The sequence below is a fragment of the Myxocyprinus asiaticus genome, chromosome 27, assembly GCF_019703515.2.
Source record: "Myxocyprinus asiaticus isolate MX2 ecotype Aquarium Trade chromosome 27, UBuf_Myxa_2, whole genome shotgun sequence".
NCBI classification, from domain to species: domain Eukaryota; kingdom Metazoa; phylum Chordata; class Actinopteri; order Cypriniformes; family Catostomidae; genus Myxocyprinus; species Myxocyprinus asiaticus.
The window spans coordinates 8,112,627-8,133,320 of record NC_059370.1 but is presented as its reverse complement, the minus strand read 5'-3'; the positions used below and the strand labels follow the sequence as shown (position 1 = coordinate 8,133,320).

Sequence of the window (20,694 nt, the reverse complement as noted above, 5' to 3'; positions counted from 1 at the left end):
CCTTACAATGGAAGTGAACGGGGGGCCAATCCGGAAACATTAAAATGCTCACTAATTCAAAAGTATAGCCACAACACATATGACATATGCGTGTTAACATGATTTTAATGTGACAAAATCACTTACTAACCTTTTCTGTGTAAAGTTACGCCATAATGCTGTGAACCTGAAAACCCTAAAACAACCTTAAAAAAACCAACAATTTAAACAACTTAACAGATCAAATTATAAAAACTTTATAAAATTCACATTTCTGCCTTTAAACCATCCTAAAATTGGCCCCATTCACTTACATTGTAAGTGCCTCACTCACTGTAACCTCGATTTTTGCTTCTTCTTCTTTCTTTTTTTTTTTTTTTTTTTTATGAAAGAAAAGTTTTATTTATTTATTTATTTTTTAATTTAATGTGGTAATCGACATTATGCCACAAATGCTGTTGATTGAGCTTAACTAGTACTGAACCTGGAATATTCCTTTAACAAGGTTTTTATTTATTTATTTATTTATCTAGAATCATTTTCACTCTTTAGGGTTCTTGAATTGGTTATATGTTCCTTCCGAGATTACAATTTTTTCTTGAAGTTGCATTATACGTTCATCAGATGTGTAGCCTACATTGATTCTGGGTTCTTTAAAGCACAAGCACATAGACGGTTTTCTAAAGAACTCGAGAGTAAAAAGTCCTCCTATAGCATCAGCATGAAAAACCTTTATTGGTTCAACTTGCAATCGTTATTTTTATGCGTGTCATCATCCCAGCACTCTAGAAGGCTGGTCAGGGATTTTGCACGGATGCGCCTGAGAATGCTTGTGCCAATCACAGGGAGGCAGATGCATGTCAAATTCGCCGTGGAGTTTTAGGACTGGATTGAGCACATTGTGCTGTGGGACAGTTCGGAAACAAGCATCTGGGGTCGAGCGCTCACATACATTCAACTTAAGCGATCTGATGCGCACATTGTCACATCTATTGCGCGCATTTCTTTACGCGCCTGTGGTGGTGCGAGGTGTTTGAATCAAAGATTTTTATATCAGAACGACTCCGATCGCGAGTAGCCTATATATGTGACATCTTAATGCTTGTTCATTTGACAGTTTGTCATTTTTTGGTTGTGTGGCGTAGCTCTTCGGGCACATTTTACGCAACAGAATACGTCAGACATTGAAGTTTTTAGTTGGAATCTGATTTTAGGCCACACCATTTTTGGAGATTTATTTGCGAGACTCTCTGCCGGACGGTGGTCCCTGTGTATGGATGTAGTGGGCGGCGGGGTGTCGGTCTGAGGGGTCGATACGGAGCGATCCGGGGGTTCCAGACACGCTTTCCAGAGAATCCCCAGCAGCAGCAGCAGAAACATCACCGTCCAGCCGAGCGCATTCAGCAGCAGACGAGATGATTCTTCTGGGAATACTTCTAAATCTGTTCTTCATTAAGGGTAAGACACATTGAGAAACAACCTAAATGACTTAGGCTATATGGACACATCTGGGTCACACTTTACATTACAGTGTTCATGTTACACAGTATTTACACAAGCACTGAGTTATACTGATGAACAACATGTGCATAATCCAGTTATTATTCTGTGGAGCTGCTTGTGCATACACTTTGTTAGTGTAATAACCATTGCTATTGACTATATTTACAAGTATATGTGTAACATGAACACTGTCATGCATTATCAGTATTTCAGGGTGACCACTGTACCATGTGCTTGTGCTGAAACAATGAAAGAGCTTCATTTTCTTGAGTGTTGTGCACTGGAACAGATGTGCCTCTCATTCCCTTCACATTTCTGATATATATCTTTAATTTATGGCGTTTGAACAACCAATTAACTCTTATTAAATGTTGTTCTGAATTTAGGGTTTCTTTGGCTTGCATCTGTAGATGTGGCAAATATAATTTTAGGTGTTTTCTTTTGTTTTTTTTTAGGTTTTTAGATCCCATAAAGAACCATGTTTTGAAAGGGCATGAGTAAAAAACCCTAAACTTAAACATAAAGACCCGTTTCAGCATAAAAGGGTTCTTATGGTTGATATGGTTCTAAATTGAACTATTATATACTGTGTGTGTGTGTGTGTATATATATATATATATATATATATATATATATATATAAGGAACCGTCAGGTTAAATGAAGTTAAATTGAGTATTCTCCATATTAGACATTTGCATATTAGGCCTGGTTTTGCACTACAATCTTATTTTGTGGACGTAAAGTTACCAATTATAGGTAGCCTACTTTTGTGGTCTTGTTTGAAATGCGTTTCTTTTGAACTATTTATAATATTCTTATTCTTTGAATCAATACATAGTTTTAATATCCCAGACATTACAGGAGCTCCTCCGAGCGTGATTACCATTGCAGGCCAGGTCTAAAAATACAATTCCGTCGACAAATAACAGCATGTTATGAGACATCTGTCACAGTCAATATTTTCCTAATTATGTGATGGCAAGAACACACGCGCGCGCACACAGGCAGATTACACTCGCGAGTTGTTAAAGGGCAACTCCACTGTGTTTTCGTAACACAGTAACCAGCAGTTTCTTTTCACACCTGGGACGACACGATGCAGCATTGCGAGTGTTTTGTAGTCCATTGCACAAGTGGCATTCATCATCGTGAGTAGTATTTGTCGCACCCCAGTGCCTCGAGAACACGCTGTAATGCGCGCGCTGATCGACAGGTTTATTTATTAGCTGTGTTAATGATTGCAGATTTGATGTGCTCGCTCGTGCTGTGCGTTTCCCCCGGGGGTCGGATCATATATCAGTCGCACGGAACGCGAGGAGACCCCCTGACTGAGAGCTCGCGAAACAAACAAACAAATACATTTCCACTTTTGCACTGAGTGTATTTGCATAAAGATATGCCGCGTGCCGCTCTGGATGCTTGATTTAGATGATTTTAAGAGGTGCAAGCCCCGGGACCTGAAACGCTATCAACTTGAACTGTGTACAAACATATGAAATGTCATATTGACTGCTCTTATCGGCCTTTGGGCAGGTGAGTATGTGTGCGCGCGCCAGTCGCGTGCCCAGGTGTGTTTCTGCGCGTTGAACTCCGGACTTTCAGATCATTTTCCCAGTAACAGATGTTTGACAGGTCTAGAAGGTCATAACAAAACATGGCTTGAATGCTTACCTAATGCCTTTCCCTTATTTATGCTTTTACCCAAATGAGTTCTCACAAAAACACATGCTGCAATAAAGAAATGTATCAGTGCATTCAGAGAAGTCTAATATACACAGGTGAAACAGTGGCTTGTCAGCGGATCTGATAATTGCATGATGCTGCAAAAAAAGCTATAATGGACACAGATGCTTTCCTGTCGACGCTAGCCAAGGACATACCCAGGACAGCCTAATTACACTGCCATTTTTAGCAAATCAATCAAATCAAATCAAATCACTTTATTGTCACACAGCCATATACACAAGTGCAATGGTGTGTGAAATTCTTGGGTGCAGTTCCGATCAACATAGCAGTCGTGACAGTGATGAGACATACGCCAATCTACAATAAACATCAAATTAACACAACACAATTTAAACATCTGTTATACATAATTAAACTCGACTTAAAACATCAAATTAACACAGCACAATTTAAACATCTGTTATACATAATTACACAACTTAAAACATCAAATTAACACAACACAATTTAAACATCTGTTATACACAATTACACTCAACAATATACAATAATAACATACATTGCACAGTATACAATATGCTGTTTTTGTTTTTTGTTTTTTTTTTTTTTGTTTTTTACTATATAGATACTATATAGATACACATTATTCAATAAAAATTAAAATATATATGAAAAAAGTATATATATAGAATGTACAGTATTGTACTGTATTGACATTCAGGCTGTCGGTTGATAGTCAGTTGTTAAGAGAGACATAATATAATGACAGTAATATAATTTATGACAGTCCGGTGTGAGATAAAAGAGTAATAAAGTGCAGGGATGATGTATTTTGATCGTGGGAGATCAAGAGTTCAGAAGTCTGATTGCTTGGGGGAAGAAGCTATCATGGAGTCGGCTGGTGCGTGTCCTGATGCTGCGATACCGCCTACCTGATGGTAGCAGTGAGAACAGCCCATGGCTCGGGTGGCTGGAGTCTCTGATGATCCTCCGAGCTTTTTCACACACCGCCTTGTATATATTTCCTGGAGGGAGGGAAGCTCACCTCCGATGATGTGTTTGGCAGTTCGCACCACCCTTTGCAGTGCTTTGCGGTTGTGGGCAGTGCTATTGCCGTACCAGGCGGAGATGCAGCCAGTCAGGATGCTCTCCACAGTGCAGGTGTAGAACCGTGTGAGGATGTGGCGGTTCATTCCAAACTTCCTCAGCCGTCTCAGGAAGAAAAGGCGCTGATGAGCCTTCTTCACAACGACTTCAGTGTGGACGGACCATGTGAGTTCCTCAGTGATGTGGACACCCAGGAACTTGAAGCTGCTGACTCTCTCCACTGGTGCCCCATTGATGGTGATGGGACTGTGTTCTCTGTCTTTTCTTCTGAAGTCCACCACAAGCTCCTTTGTCTTACTGACGTTGAGGGAGAGGTTGTGCTCCTGACACCAGTGTGTCAGAGTGTGCACCTCCTCTCTGTAGGCTGTTTCATCATTGTCAGTGATCAGACCTACCACCGTCGTGTCATCAGCAAACTTAATGATGGCATTGGAGTTATGTGTTGCCACACAGTCATGTGTGTACAGGGAATACAGTAGTGGGCTGAGAACACAGCCCTGCGGGGCTCCAGTGTTGAGGGTCAGTGATGAGGAGATGTTGCTGCCTATTCTAACCACCTGGCGTCTGCTTGACAGGAAGTCCAGGATCCAGCTGCACAGCGAGCTGTTTAAGCCCAGAGCCCGGAGTTTCTCATCTAGCTTGGAGGGCACTATGGTGTTGAATGCTGAGCTGTAGTCTACAAACAGCATTCTCACATAAGTGTTCTTTTTTTCCAGGTGGGAGAGAGCAGTGTGTATTGTAGATGCAATGGCATCATCAGTGGAGCGGTTGTTACGGTAAGCAAACTGCAGCGGGTCAAGATTGAGTGGTAATACAGAGCAGATGTAATCTCTGATTAGTCTCTCAAAACATTTGCTGATGATGGGGGTCAGAGCAACAGGACGCCAGTCATTTAAACAAGTTATTTTCGATTGTTTTGGAACAGGCACAATGGTGGATGTTTTAAAGCATGTGGGGACTACAGACAAAGAGAGGGAGAGGTTGAAAATGTCCGTAAAAACACCAGCCAGCTGGTTCGCGCACGCTCTGATGACGCGGCCCGGAATGCCGTCTGGACCCGCGGCTTTGCGGATATTCACCCGTCGGAATGATCGGGTTACATCCGCTACAGAGACGGAGAGTGAACTAACCTCTGTAGCTTCGGCCGTGAGAGCTCTCTCCGCGAGGGCGGTGTTATTTCCCTCGAAACGAGCATAAAAAGTATTTAGCTCATCTGGGAGAGAGGCAGCGGTGTTCATGGCGGAGTTTTTATTCCCTTTAAAGTCCGTGATGATGTTAATTCCCTGCCACATGCTTCTAGAGTTGGTGGTGTTAAACTGTCCTTCAATCTTACTCCTGTACTGGCGTTTTGCTGTTTTGATAGTTTTTCGGAGGGCATAACTGGCTTGTTTATGCTCCTCCGCGTTCCCGGAATTAAAAGCGGAGGTCCGCACATTAAGTGCTGCGCGAACATCGCTGTTGATCCACGGCTTCTGATTCGGATAGATTCGCACAGTTCTGGTCGGAATCACCTCCTCTACACACGTTCTGATGAAGCACATTACGCTATCAGCGTAAAGCTCGATGTCGTCATCAGAGGCGGACCGGAACATCTCCCAGTCCGTGCGATCAAAACAGTCTTGTAGCGTAGAGTCTGATTGGTCCGACCAGCACTGGATCGAAGAAAAAGAAAATCAAAGAAAAATGATTCAATAAACCACATGGGATTAGTTAATAGAACGGGAATTCACAAAGGTAATTATCCTTCAGTCTTGTATTCTTTACATATGGGGGCAAGAGGGGATGTTTGGGCCTTTTCAGGGCCGTGTGTGTGTTTTGTTGATAACCAGGATTTACAAAGGCAAACACGGTGATGGCAGATGGTGTTGGACTCTGTGTAGGGAGATTCAAGCCAAGCGACAGAATCAGTGTGTGTGCGTGTGTGTGTGTGTGAGTTCCTTTAACACACAGCTCTATGATGATGTTGTAGCCAGTTTTCATTAAAGGCACCGAGTGGTGTAATTTAGTGCCAAGGACCGTCTCAGCATCACGTCCCCGCAGTGAACTCGCTCTCTTCCCGGGGCTTTTGGATTGTCTTCCGTTTCTCCTCACTGTCAATCAGATGGGCCCATCCGAGCTGGTTGTTTTAATACCGCCACCATGCTTTGATGTGACGTGTCACCAATAGTGAACAGATACGGCGCTCTGACCCACATTTGACAAAAACCTCAATGCAGCAAATAACAGTGTGCGCTGAAAGTCTGTAGCACAAACAAGAGTGGACATTCATTGCCAGACTGCAGCTGAACGACTTTAAAACTATTTTGTTTTTGTTCATTCTTCTAGATTTTTGTGTCATTCATGAGGCTGAAGTGCTGAACAAAACACTTAGCTATTCCTCAACAGTTTTTAATGGATTTGAGGGTTTTGTTTGTAATTGTTGGTTTCGGCTCTAGAGATGTAGCACGTGGTAATTTAGCTGATGGATTCTTCAGATTTGTCCACATCGACAGAGCAGACAAGGCTTTGTGGGTTTCCTTGATATGTATCTTGATATAGTGGTGCTTGGTTTACCACAGAGGTTTAGACCTCTGTACGCATTGATTAGCTAATCACGTTAGATCTCCACATATCGACAGCTAGAGTCAGTTTACTGTCGCTGGCCATAAATACAACCACACAAGGATACTTCGATTTACAGTACACGCACATGTACACACACACTTACTCCATTTCACTCGAAGCTTTATTTCTTTCACTCCCCTGTACAGCTGAAACTGCCTTTGTGTCTGTTTCTCTCTCAGTGCGTGCATAAGACTTAAAGCCTCAAGGTGTGTGTGTGTGTGTGGCACTGTCACTTGCTAAATGTGATTTTAGTGCACGCACACACACAGCTCGTAATACCCGGCCAGCATGTGTTTGATTGCCATCAGCCTCCATACTGAGACTGTCTCCTATTGTGTGAAGTGTCTACTATCTGTCATTCTGTTTACTTTTTTTTCTCTGTTCCTTTCTCACTCCATCTCTACATAAATTCTGTGTGCGTGTCCTTCTCTGAACCGCTCCATATTCTCTGTCTAAAAAACAAACACTGAACATACCGATTTTAAAACGTTTATTTAGTAAAGAAATATTATGTTACTGTTATTTTTAAGTTACTTACAGTATGTATGTATGTTTTGTATCATGTTCAGGTATTTATCTATTCATTTAGAACTTAAGTTATTAAATTGCATCTGAAAAGAGATTTCTGTGAGGATTCTCAACCTGTCAAGAAATTGTCCTGGTCCTATTTGACTCCAAAATCAAAAGAAACAAGCAAGAAATTATAATAGTAAAAGTGAAATGTAATGAGGGTAATGAGAATTTGGTGTAAAATGTAATATAATGTCATATCTTTTTCTGTATTGATTTAGGGTTAAATATGACTGGGACAATTTCTTGACAGGTTTCATGAGATTCACCCTTGAAGAATACAAAAAAGGTTTGATAAGCTGTTAATAAACAGTTAAAACAGATAATAACAGTAATTGTACAGTAGATCAGACTATGCTTATCTGATATTAACCAGAAAAGTTACAAAAAAAAAGTAGCTTAAATATGCTTAAAAGCATATATAAAACAGCTCTAGTCAGCTATAAAGTTATAGATTGAAAAAACTACAATATTTTGCAAAAGAGTAGACTATGTTAACTAATGTTAACCAGAAATATCTACGTGCAGCTTTTGTTCCTGCGTGTAGCTCAACTGGTAAAGCATGACACTAATAATACCAAAATCATTGGTTTGATTCCCAGAAAACACACAAACTGACAAAATGTATATCTTGAATGCACTGTTAGTCGCTTTGAATAAATGCATCTGCAAGCTGTATAAATATAATGTAATGCAGTGTAAATACATGTTAAAAATGTAAGCTCTTGTCTGGTTTTCCTTTTAGTATTCCTAAAGTTGAAACTGTAAAAGGCAGCTGAAAAAGAAGAAAATACTGGTAGAACACCAATCACGAACACCTGTCTTTATAGTAAAATGTGCATTGTTACACCTCAATATTGAAACCCAAACCACTAACTGTTTATCAAATGTCTGTGTGATCAAAGTGCATTTATTTGTCTTGGGCTGCTGCGGTAGATGGTCTTTCACGCATGGATTATCTCTCCATGAGCTTTGGACGGAGGTGCCATTTTGTGGTGGCAGAGTCCAAAGCCATGACCAACGTTTAGTCTGCCATCCACAGCCGTGGCTTCTCAATCACCACGCACTTCAAAATGAGGCCTATTGCAATTACAGTTCTTGCCGCAGCACAGAAAGAGAGACACAAAGGGGGATGAGGGTCAGACAGGGTGAAATACAAGAAAGAGAAACACATGTCTCATGCTTCCATAAGAGTGCAAGGGTTATTCTGTTGCTACTTAATGAAAAACAGAGAATATGTGGCTTTGAAATTACCCAGGCCTGTCACAGTTCCCCCTCAGGTCACCCTGAAATCCTGGCTGACAGCAGGGGTCTCTAGAGTCGATAATATCTGTCAGGACGGGGTTTGAGAATGGACTCGTTGCAACGTTAACACAGCAGCTGAATACGAATGTTGGTTGAGTTTTAGAATGCTAAATACGGTGACAGTACATTCCCACACGGTTCAGTTATAAGCAAGGGCTGGGTTTCCTGATAACGTTGCAACTTAAGCTTTATCGATAACCTTAACTAACGTTGCTCGTTATTTTATGATGGAGTAATGCCTGTTTCCCAAACCAGCACGTAGATCGCTCGTTATAAAGTCGAACTTAAGTGCTTAGTTACAGGAGCTGTCCAGCCCAAAGGTGCTGATCACTTTGGCCAGTATGTCCAGAGTTTGTCTTCTCAAAATGAAAAGGTGGAAATACTGCACTGTAAAAAATAAAAAGTAAGGCAACCAGCTGCAAAGTATTTTTAAGTTTACTCAACTTCAGGCAAATTAGTTTTACCAACTTAACAATTCAAGTTGGATCTTAAGTTCCATGAACTTAATACAGTAAGTTCAGCGAACTCAAAAATATCAATGATCATTAAGTTCAGTAAACTTGAATTTTTAAGTATAGCTGTCCATGATTTTCAATATTCTTGAAAACAATATAAAAAAAAATATTTTTTTAAGCAGATCTGTATTTTGACATATGATCATGTATGAGTCCCACCAAGAGACCAAATAGTTGGTCTAACTTAAATGGTGGTGTAGATTACAAATACTTTAAATTTTAGAAGTTGAATCAACTGCATAAATAAAGAAACGTCATCAAAGCGAACACTAATTACCCTGATGATGACTTTAAACAAAACACAATTTTATTTTAATTTTTTTTACAGCAAAACATAATTAAAAACACATAAAGAGCAAAAACAGCTATTAATTCAAAACAGATTATTTACAAATTATTTATATGTCCTCATAAGTAGGCATGCTTTGACCAAACACACTTAAATAAATTCAAGAGCAGGGAATTGTGGGTAGTGTCTTCAGCCACAATGCTTCTCCAGTGGGCATGCTCAGTAGCAGACGCAACAATATGAAGTTCATAGTGCTCAGCCTTACAAAGTTCCCCCAGATTTTGACCCATGAGTTTCAAGACCTTTCCATGACTTTAACAAATGGATAACATCGAAATCAAAGATGTAAATTCCCATTTATTTCCTGATTTTCCATGGTAGAGCCTGGCTTCATAGACTTACAACAGAACAATTTAAACTTCCATTTCATAGCGGTTCACAAAGTTTCAAATAGGGGGGTGTTGGAGGGTCAGTGATCAAACTGAGCATGCTCAAAAGCCTGTATGTTCTACCTTCACCACCAAACTTGATATTGTATGTGCTCACTGTTTAAAAATGCCGCTCTGACTTAAATGGCATAAAAGTTGACTTAATTGATTTTTTTTAAGTAAACTCACTTTTATCAACATTAGATAGTTCAATCAACTTTTAAAATTGAGCTTATCTGACAAAATTGAAGTTTTTTTTACAGTGTGATTAACATGGAAGTTGTTTGTAACCTTGTTGAGGTGCCAAAATGTATTACCTAACTATTACAGAATTTAATTAATTGAAGAAATAAGGATAGTAAGAGTTTCAGATGTATTGATGCTCACTCATAGAGATTAATGAAAGTGACACAATAAATGCATGTAACGTGAATGCACACAATGTGAATCATAAGGGACTCTCGTGTAGCCTGAAGTTTTGTTCCTTTGGCTGGAAACTGAACAAATGCGCACAGAACATGATTAAAACGACGGGCATCGGTATTGAACTACTCATAGGCCTGTCTAAATGTTAATAGGTCATCTGGTTAGTTCAAGGTACTGTGTACTTGTAGCCTTACTGCCATTATGCATCATGCAATTTGTAACTGCCTTGTAAAAAGACTATAGGCGAGCCGATTTGAACCAGCCGTTGGAGGAAGAAAGAAGAGGAGGAGAAAGAGAGAGAATCTCTCATTGCACACTCTCAATCTAATCTCCTCTAACCAAATTGTCATTATTTATTAGGCATATTTATTTAAGTTTTAAACTGCGTGGTCACATAACTCACGTATGTCTTTTTATATCATCTGTTTAATAAGAACATATCGTCTTTCTATTGCCATTACAATTATGCTTATCAAAGAAGGCTAATATAACGTTATACCGTTTTACGTGTCTTGTAAATTTAGACCTATCACGTCACATGCACAGACTGCGGAGACTGCCTATTGATTTCAATGCAATTTTTTTAAACATTATTTATCCTCTGAAATAGTTTACAATGGCTTTCCAGTGATCAAAATATATTAATACAATTTATTCAATGTCCCATTGTCTTTGATAAACTGTGAAAGATGCCAGAAAGATATGTTTAAGTTGCACTTAATGGACTTATGAGCGGTTCAAAGCTCTCGTTAATGTACGAATGTTTTTACGAACTACTTAGATAACTATGCTTTTGGGAAACGCACCTTAGAGATTAAATACTACTTAAGTGCTATTAATGTTCTACTTAAGCCCAGCCAGTAGTGACAACTGTAGTCTATAACTGAACTCACTCAGCTCACTTGAATTTTCAGGACTCACACCCACATTTTGAGCATGAGTTTGGTGAACCACAGTGGTTAATTACAGTAGGATTTGACAGATGAACTTGCGCCTCGATTGGAATCATTTATTAAATATGATTGTCACTGTGGGTACAGGCGTTATTCATGGCTTTTGAGAGAATAGAAAAGGGCCTTGGCTTCCGTAATTCATTCATTATGTACAGACAGTATTATTGTAAGCTATACAAGACAATTTATAAGTCACACCTGTTAGTAAATACAGCTGTCAATCCAAAAATCCTGACTTTCAACAAGGATTAGGGTTGAAACCAGGGACTTGATGCATGAACTTCATAAATGACAATTTTCTACTCCTTAAAGTTATCTGTCCTCTTGCAACAGCTAGCCAGGAAATTACTTTTAGGTCTCTTTAAATGATTTTACACATATTCATTCTGCCCTTGAGTGCAAGTTAAGGGACTTTGATCTTCATTTTTCCACTTTCACAGTCAGCATCTTTTCTATTTGTGTTGAATACAAATATTATAAATATGATGGATTACTGTCATGTGTCGCTAAGAACTAGTGGTCGACCGATGTGAATATTTGAATAACCAATGTGATATTGATTACTAGAGCAAAGTAGGTGATGGCCGATACAATGCTGATATATCTTATAGCAGTTGTGATGAACACATACTGTAAGTTGTGATTGCTTTAAAATCTCATAAGAAATACTGCAATGATGAATTTAATATATGCACAAAGAATCTATATAAATTACATATCACTATTTGTGGATTTTCATATTTTAGTGAATTAAAGTATAAAATATCACACAGCACTTTCACGTGATTCGTTCAAGTAACACAATCCGCTGTTTTTCTACATTAATGTGTTCATAGATGTCGGTGGATGCACGGCCCATAGAGTGCTACTGAAGCCGTTCTTCAATGGGAGTCTATGGCAGATACTTGAACTAATCAAATCTGTGGAGCGAAAGATAGATGTTGATTGGAAGAGAGGCTCTAAGCCCGGCTGCTGTGATGATTGGTAGAGCTCTTAAACTGCGATGTGTGTGACTGACAGCGATTGAAATGTAAATGCATCACTATTGAGCGTAGAGTGTCCGGTGGCTTGGAGAACATGTGTTGTTATTTACAAAGTGACGTAACACCAGTGTTGGGTGTAATCTGATTAAAAAGTAATTAGTTACTGTTGAATTACTTTGTTATTCAAAAAGTAGTGTAACACATTACATTTTAAATTATTGTAATCAGATTACAGTTACTGACTTGCAATGAAGGTAATTACTTTTAAGTACATTGCTTTGATTACACATATTTCTAAAATAATATTATGTTTAATGCATTTCAAATATGAATTGTTATGTTCATGTGTTCTTCTGCTTGCGTTTCTGTGACAGCTGAAGGGTTTGCAACAATGAACGTTGAGCGGAAAATAAAAATGTTTTCTACGAAAAAGTGCTTTCTAAAGTAATGTAAAAGTAAAGTAATTAGAAATATTTGTATTGCAGCACATTTCATGTTACTGTCTCCTTAAGATGAATTGCATCTGTTGTATCCTTCCTCATTTTGTAAGTCGATTTTGATAAAAGCATCTTCTACATGAATGAATATAAATTCTAAATAAAAAATGTAGTAATATGATTACTTTCAGTAGTGATTTGATTAAAGTAATCTTTAAAGTAACTTTTAACCTGATTCTAATTTTAAGAGAAGTAATTTGTCATTTGTATAGGGATTCATTATTTGAGTAACTAATTAATTATTTGAATATCCAACACAGGATATTTTAATAGGCTATTTGCCTAATTTGTTGCAAAAACAGTTTTGAGGTCAGTTATTTTCATTAGGAAATTTAACTGTTTAAGTAGTAGTTTGAGCAGCTTTTGGGAGCAACATTGTAGATGCCAAAAATAATAGTTTGTACTTCCCCACTTTTGTAAAGCACCAACACCAGCCACAACTGGAACACATACAGTGTACAGTATGGTGAAACTCAACAAACAAACAATTTTTGGTAACACTTTACAATAAGGTTACATTCGTTAACATTAGTTAACAACATTATTTAACATGAACTAACAATAAACAATACTTTTACAGCATTTATTCATCTTGGTTAATGTTAATTCCAAAATATACTAACAGTTTTAAAATTAGAAGTTGTATTTGTTAACATTAGTTAAAGCACTGTGAACTAACAACGAACAATTGCATTTTTTTAATTAACTAACATTAACAAAGATTAATAAATGCTGTAAAACATTTATTGGTAACACTTTACAATATGATTCCATTTGTTAACATTAGTTAACGCATCAGGGATCATGAACTAAAAATGAACAATGTATTTTTTACAGCATTTATTAATCTTTATTAAAGTTAGTTAATAAGAATACAATTGTTCTTAGTTCATGTTAGTTCATAGTGCATTAACTAACGTTAACAAATACAACTTTTGATTTTAAAAACTGACAAGCTGGCAGCGCTTCACTTTCGGTTTATCGTGTAAGTAAACCAGTCCCGGTTCTACGGGGGTGCTTGAGGGTGCTAAACACTCTCAAACGAAACTTAGAGCACCCTCAATTGCAGACCAGGGCAAACTACTGCCTGCGGGTCAATTTATCATGCACGTTTTTTTATTAGATCTTTCATTTATCTGGATTTTGGACCTATCGCACATCCACAAGCTTTTAATATGCTCAAGGTTGCCAGATAATACTGTATATGCAACACCCCAATCAGAGATTTATACTTGCACAAATTGGAAATATTATATAATATAATATATATATTTCACCCTATGTCATACTTAATTTATGCAATCTGGCAACCATACACACAAGTGCACGCGCTTTCCACAAAAAACAAACAAACAACAACTTAGCGCTCAATAGTGCACGGAGGGGACACGCGAGTAAAACCAAGCGATAGAGGAATATATTTATTAAATGTTGAAGTCCCTCACACCTGTATGTGAATGTTACTCTGGCAGTAATCATTTATCAGTGTCATGCAGCCTGTTTTATTCAGTGGTGTGCTGAATGGGGTGCCAAACATTGACAAGACCCACATCATGACCCATGAGCATGTAAACAGGTTGATAATGTTCTGAGAATAAAACAAGTAAACGGGTCCACTTTGCGGCCAACATTAAAATAAGCTTTTAGAAACTCTTTCCCGAATATTTTATTTTACTTTTAAACCAGACTCCTGATGTAGAGTGTTAAATTGAATACTAAATTACCACTGCATTGAAGTATGGTAAAATAATCAATTAATAATTTTATTCAGCCTTTATTCAGTTTGACTAACACAAGTATAGAAAGTATAGAAAGTATAGCAGCAATATTTCAAGCAATCGCAGAATGGCCCCATCAGTCTGTGTACACTTCAGAAAATTGTGCATCATTCATTGAGTGCATGTCTGGGCTTGCAGAACTTTTTATCTTCTCTCTTTCATGTTCTACTTAATGGCTGATGTGGCCCCAGTACCAAAACAATTGCACACCTCTGCTCAATTGAATATGTATGTCTAATACTGTAAATTGGCAAGCAGATTTTCTTGAATACCAGCAAACACACAAAAATCCCTGCAGTTTGTGAATACACAAAATGCTGCATCAAAATGTATAAACGTGTATGATTTTGCAAATCAGTATATCCTGTATGTACTGTATCTGCAGGCGCAGAATTTTGCTGTCATTTTCAGCGACAGATCATGGAGGAAAAACACCCGAAGCAATAAATGTTTTGTAAACTTTTCTTTACGAAAAATTTGTAATTATGATATATCTCCACTTTATACAGAGCACCCCCACTATTTTCAGAAGCACCCTCAGTGATTTTTTAATCTGGAACCGGGCCTGAAGTAAACGCGCCCGCTTTGCTTTGGTCAGGCTGCGCGGATGACAGCCTACATTCCTTGTTTCATTTGTTTCTTTTTGCTTTCAGAACAACACGTGATGTAATAATGAAAACACCACTATTAATCCTTGAGATATCCAACCAGTGTTGCCAACTAGTTTCAATGGAAAGTAGCTAAAGCCTGCTCGAAAAGTAGCTAAATGTCGCTAGATGATGTCATACGCTAATTAGCACATGCGTCTCATTTGCATTTTGCATAATGTCTGACCCTTTACATGTGTTTGCTTCTCTGTGCTTACCGTACATACTGTAATACCCTATTAATTCCCTATATTTATCAATCACAAAAAGTCGCTAGATTTGTCGCTAGGTGCTTTTTTGAATAAAAGTTGCTAAAGAGGTCTGAAATGTCGCTAAATCTAGCGACAAAGTCGCTAAGTTGGCAACACTGTTTCCAACCCAACATACAGGTACATCCTCCTTAAACCATAGTAAAACTTAAAGTTACATTAAATGATTAAAACAGAAAACATAAACCTACATCTTGGGGTTCAAAAATATGAGTCTATTCAAAATATAAATTAAACCTGGAAATAAAGTTTTAGGATTTTGCAGGTGTGATTCACCGAAACGGTTAATAGTTGATCGGCTTGTGATGCATGAATGGCTTGCACACGCAGCGCAAGTCTCGTCACACTTTAACAGTGTTTAGCCTCCCATTCAGCTGATGAAAACACGCTGTGTGATCATGAGGAAGGATTACATCAAGATGTAGATTGGAATGCAGGTGCGAAAAACATCATATAAACAAAATAGCCTGCTCCTCTCTCGCTGTTGCTTGCATGCTAGTGATTACCCCTCTGTGTGATTTTGAAAAATATATGACATAATATAAGAAATATTTAAGGTTCCACACAATTTGGTGATCAGTAATCAAATAAGCACATTTGTGACATTAACTGTGTTAACGTATTTTGTACAAAAGGACAGGTTTTCTTTCATTAAAGCACTTTCACAAGATGCTCTGTGAAAATTCACATGAAGGATCATGATTATATCATAATCATCGGGTTTTGTACAAATTTTCCCCTCAAACTGTTATGCTGATAATATCATTTGTAATAAAAAATAAGCAATTAAATTAGAAATATGCACAGCCATTGACCAGGAAAATAAAAAATGGCACTCCATGTCAAAAATGGTTGCCAATCCCTGATTTAGATAAATAGTCGGGACATAATAATGCAGTACTGCCGCGCCATATACTCATATAACGCAGTCTGCGTAGGGCACCAACTTCCTAGGGGGGCACCAGAAACTCCACCGGCTGCCCTTCCTCACATGTTATACATTATCCAATGAACTGATGGCAGTCGCGGAACACAGATGATAGCCTCACAGCTCACACCAAGTCAGATTATCACGACCTTCCCACCCCTGCACCTTATTTCCGGAAACCGTAGTTCCAACGAACATCCGCAAACAGCATCTCAAAGTTGTGGGTTGGAACTACATGTCTTGTTAGTTGGCTGTGTGGACATCATTTGACTTCGCTGAGGCTTCTATATCTTTCATTCCATATATATATTTAATTCTGTCAACACTTTGACCACATTTACATGACTTATTCTGGGGTTTTGCAGAAAGCGACATTCTGAAACATAATGTAATGCGAATGCAGACATTTAAGGGATTAAAGACTGTTAAGAAAAAGCGCTTCATCACACAAGTTTTCTGATGGAGAACACGGCTATTATATGTTTATTTTAATGCATAAGTGCAGTTTATATGTTTTTAAAGAGTGCACATGTGTGTATGTGCTCAAGTGTGTCGGGGGAACACAGAAGTCTGATATAGAGGGAAACCCCACTTTTGCAGCGCATGCATCTGTCGCATTACACACTGCATGCAGCTTTATTGCATAAAATGGCTTTCTGATATGTGTAAATGAGGTTTGATAATTTAATATTCATGGCTGTTATTACTCCACCCCCTGCATAACGTCATTAACGTGGTTCGAATGATGGATGTGCGACAAAGTTAAAAGGGTCTACTAGGGTCTAGGGTCTTGACTAGCTAGTTAATTTCACCAAACGATGCATTGTACTATGGTGGTTAAGCAGTAAGTTATGTTGTTATATATTATTGTTGTTTCGGGAAATGCTCCCCTGACTAGTTTATTGGTCTACCATTACTAAGAACTGTTGCCAATACCTGAAACAGTCTTTCAATTAACAAGTTGGTAAAGCAGGTGGTTTATAGATATTTAGTTGATTGATTTCTTTTGTATTTTCCTCATTCAACTCAAAAATATTTTACCAACACTCCTCCACCCCTCAGGTTCTGTTCCCTCTGTGGTGCCCGTGTTCCCCGGGACTTTGGACTGCATTGCTGCAGTACAGGAATGCATGTTGAATCCAGAATGTAAGAGACAGTTCCGACACCTGGAGTACTGCGTGGATGAGGAGGCGGTGGTCCCCCTGAGCCCGGAGGCGCGGCAGGCCTGCATGGATGCCCAGAACAACCTCATGCACTATCGACACCTGCAAGAATGCAAGTGCCAGCGTGGGTCACGAATGGAGCAACAATGCTTGATCATTTACTGGACCGTCCGTTTTCCACAGGGTAAGGGGTGTGAAGGGTGTGTTGTTGACCTTTAAACTAATGCTGTGTAAACCCACATGGTGACTGTCATCAACTACTGTCCTAGTTTCAATTGCCTTTGATGAATTGAACTGCTGAGAGGGTCCCCTGTCTTTCTGTTTTTAGACGAGAGTGTGTGTTGGTGTGTATGTGTATTTATAGTTAACATGAAATCAAAATTAACCCCTATTTACTTTCTTAATACATTCTTATAGAGTTGAACACTCAGGCTGTGGAAGTAAAAATCCCATTAATTTTCTCCTTAGGCGAATGGATATTTAATGATAACTTTAAAGACATACTTAACGTGAGCTCTGATGTTGTTAATCGATGGTATATACTTTTGCTGAAGCCATCAGTCCATGTTATTTAAACTTAACTTTTTAAAAATCATGTTTAATAGCAGAATTCCTGGTGAAGAACTACACTACCCATAATCCTGAAGAGAGATCCACCAATCAGAGAGTCACAGGAAACAAAAAAGCCCTGCAAAAAGCTTTGAAGCGACTGCCCACTTTCATGACACACTGTTAATGACACAATCAAGTCTGTCTCCCTACACTTTCAAAATATACATTTACAAATATCTGAATATTTTGCAATGAAGTTAAATATATTGTTTATATTCTTATAATTGACAATTTTAAATCAATAGTTTTATATTTTTCCATAGTTTTTTATTTGATTACATCATTCGCTTTGCTTCATGGGATTGTAGTTCAATCCTTCATTTAAGATGGTAAGTACACAGTCTTGTCTTTTTGTCAGATTTTCAAATAATTTTTTGCTTCAAGTCATAGTTTGTATTGTTGTGATTCACCTTTGAGCTGGCTGGTTTAATTCATGGCTTAGAATCTAATATGAAAGATTTTATGAAATCCTTATGGGAAAAAATAAATGGGAAAAATATTTCCAGATCCAAGATGGTTGAAAAAATGGTGGGCACTGTTTTGCTCTATTGTGAATGATTCATTGGTGCATGTTATTCCAAAGAATCAAAAAAGGTCTGAAAGCCTTTCAAACGTGAAATTGTTAATCCAGAGTCATTCTAAACTCTGGTTTAATATAATCCGGGGTTATGCTGTTACATTTTTGCACTGTTCATACTTTAAACCCCCAAGTTTAAAATTACTTAAATCTCAAGTAGTCATTGAAAAATCATGGAAATATCTCAAGTGAATAGAAGATTTTTTAGTTATGCTGTGCTCTAAAATATTTCATTGGCTACAAATTGGTCTTCATGAGAGCGATCTCTATTAAATGATTTTTTTTTAAAAATCCTTATCCAGTAAAGGAAAAGTAATCATGGTAATAACTGGTCAAGAAGTGTAGGAATCCTGTTTTTTAATTTCACCATTGAAGTCCTGTTTTCATAATCATTCATCAAAATTGAATAACTTTCTCCACCTCTGAATGACTTTTAATTTCTGCTGATGTAACCAAGGCTGTGTTGGGGGAGAAAAATATTATTAACCAATAATATCACAGCCCATCATTCACAATCCAATCAAATATCAAAGTATAAAATCAAGTCCTGCCCCACATGGTTTCTCTCAGAATATTTTGTTTTACTAGGAAATATGTCACATTACAGACATTAAATATATTATGAATACTGTTTTATGTTTATGAAAGACCCCAAGAAGATTCCATGACAGAACTGCTCATGTCTAGCAATTCTCCCCAAAAAATACAAGATTGTGATTATGAAAGGGACAGGTATAAAGAAAAAAAAAAAAAAAAAGAAAGAAACAATGTAAATGAGTCTTGGTAGCTCCAGAGAAAATACATGCATAAAAAATTCCGGGAAATTATTTTCGAAATAGCTGCATTTGTTTTGCCTTTCATGACTGTAAGTCATAAACAGTGAACTCATGGATCTCAGTGGAAGCCGTTTGTTATGTTCTTTCAGGACATGCCAAAATGCCTTAATGAGAGTGTTGAGTGAGCTACCAGAGGATTCAGATTTAGCCAGTAATAGCATTTAATTACTGCTTGGTAATGTATATAAACTGGCAAGCAGGCATAAAACCCAGTCAGACACTAAACAAGCGACTGGCTCTCTGACTATTTTATCATGATTAATCTCAAACATTGCTTCATCAGTTCATTACACTCAGCAGGACACATGAATACAAGCAGGAACTACTGTTTGCTTTGTACCATTGAGAGTGTCTGGTTCTGTCTCGTGGCAGATCTTCTGTGTTCATGTGTGTGCCCAGTGGAAAATGTTATTGCTCAGAGGTTGCTCTTTCAAAGGAGACTTCAAGAATGCATGAAATTGCTTGACAGCCTCAGATTTCTTTCTTGTCTTGGTTACTTTGATACAGGAAGTCGATATGGCGAGTGGGACATTTCGCAGGACTTGTTACTTTTATGAAACAGGCAATAGCCTTTACTTTGTCACAGTTGTGAACCCTGATGTACTACTTGCTAATCAGTTGCAGGTGGTATTAGAGGGAGGGACATTCTCAAGTTAGAGAGCGTTTAATTGGAGAAAAATTGGTAACACTTTACATTAATGTTCCCTTTGTTAAGGGTTTATATAGGGGTTCATTAATGATTAATAAGTAATTTACAAATATGTTATAAATCACAGATATATGTTTATAATAACATGCAAAATAAAAGGGTGTCTTCCATGCAATGCCTGCTAAATAGTGAGCCATTTTACCATGTTATAAATGCTTAATAACACTTATTCAACATTAGTAACTTATACAAATTTACATTAATGTAAAGTGGACACATATTAACTATTTATTAAAGAGTTGGCAACATTAGAAACCTATTTATACATAGTTCATTTTATTAAGAATGTATAACATAAGCTAAAAGTCTCACTACTGCATATCAATGAT

General features: G+C 37.8%; 1 protein-coding gene across 2 annotated transcripts in view; it reads left to right on the top strand.

The window, feature by feature from the left end:
* Positions 1 to 926: 926 nt before the first annotated feature.
* LOC127418037 (GDNF family receptor alpha-4-like) overlaps positions 927 to 20,694 on the top strand; it is a 49,901-nt gene continuing 30,133 nt past the window's right edge. The window contains exons 1-2 of one of the 2 annotated variants that reach the window (XM_051658364.1): positions 927 to 1,437; positions 17,531 to 17,815. In XM_051658364.1, the coding sequence (XP_051514324.1) occupies positions 1,395 to 1,437; positions 17,531 to 17,815 (328 nt within the window). In that variant the 5' untranslated portion in view covers positions 927 to 1,394. Of the gene's footprint in view, positions 1,438 to 4,493; positions 6,011 to 17,530; positions 17,816 to 20,694 lie in introns of those variants that run through there. The other variant, XM_051658365.1, reaches the window with a different exon arrangement.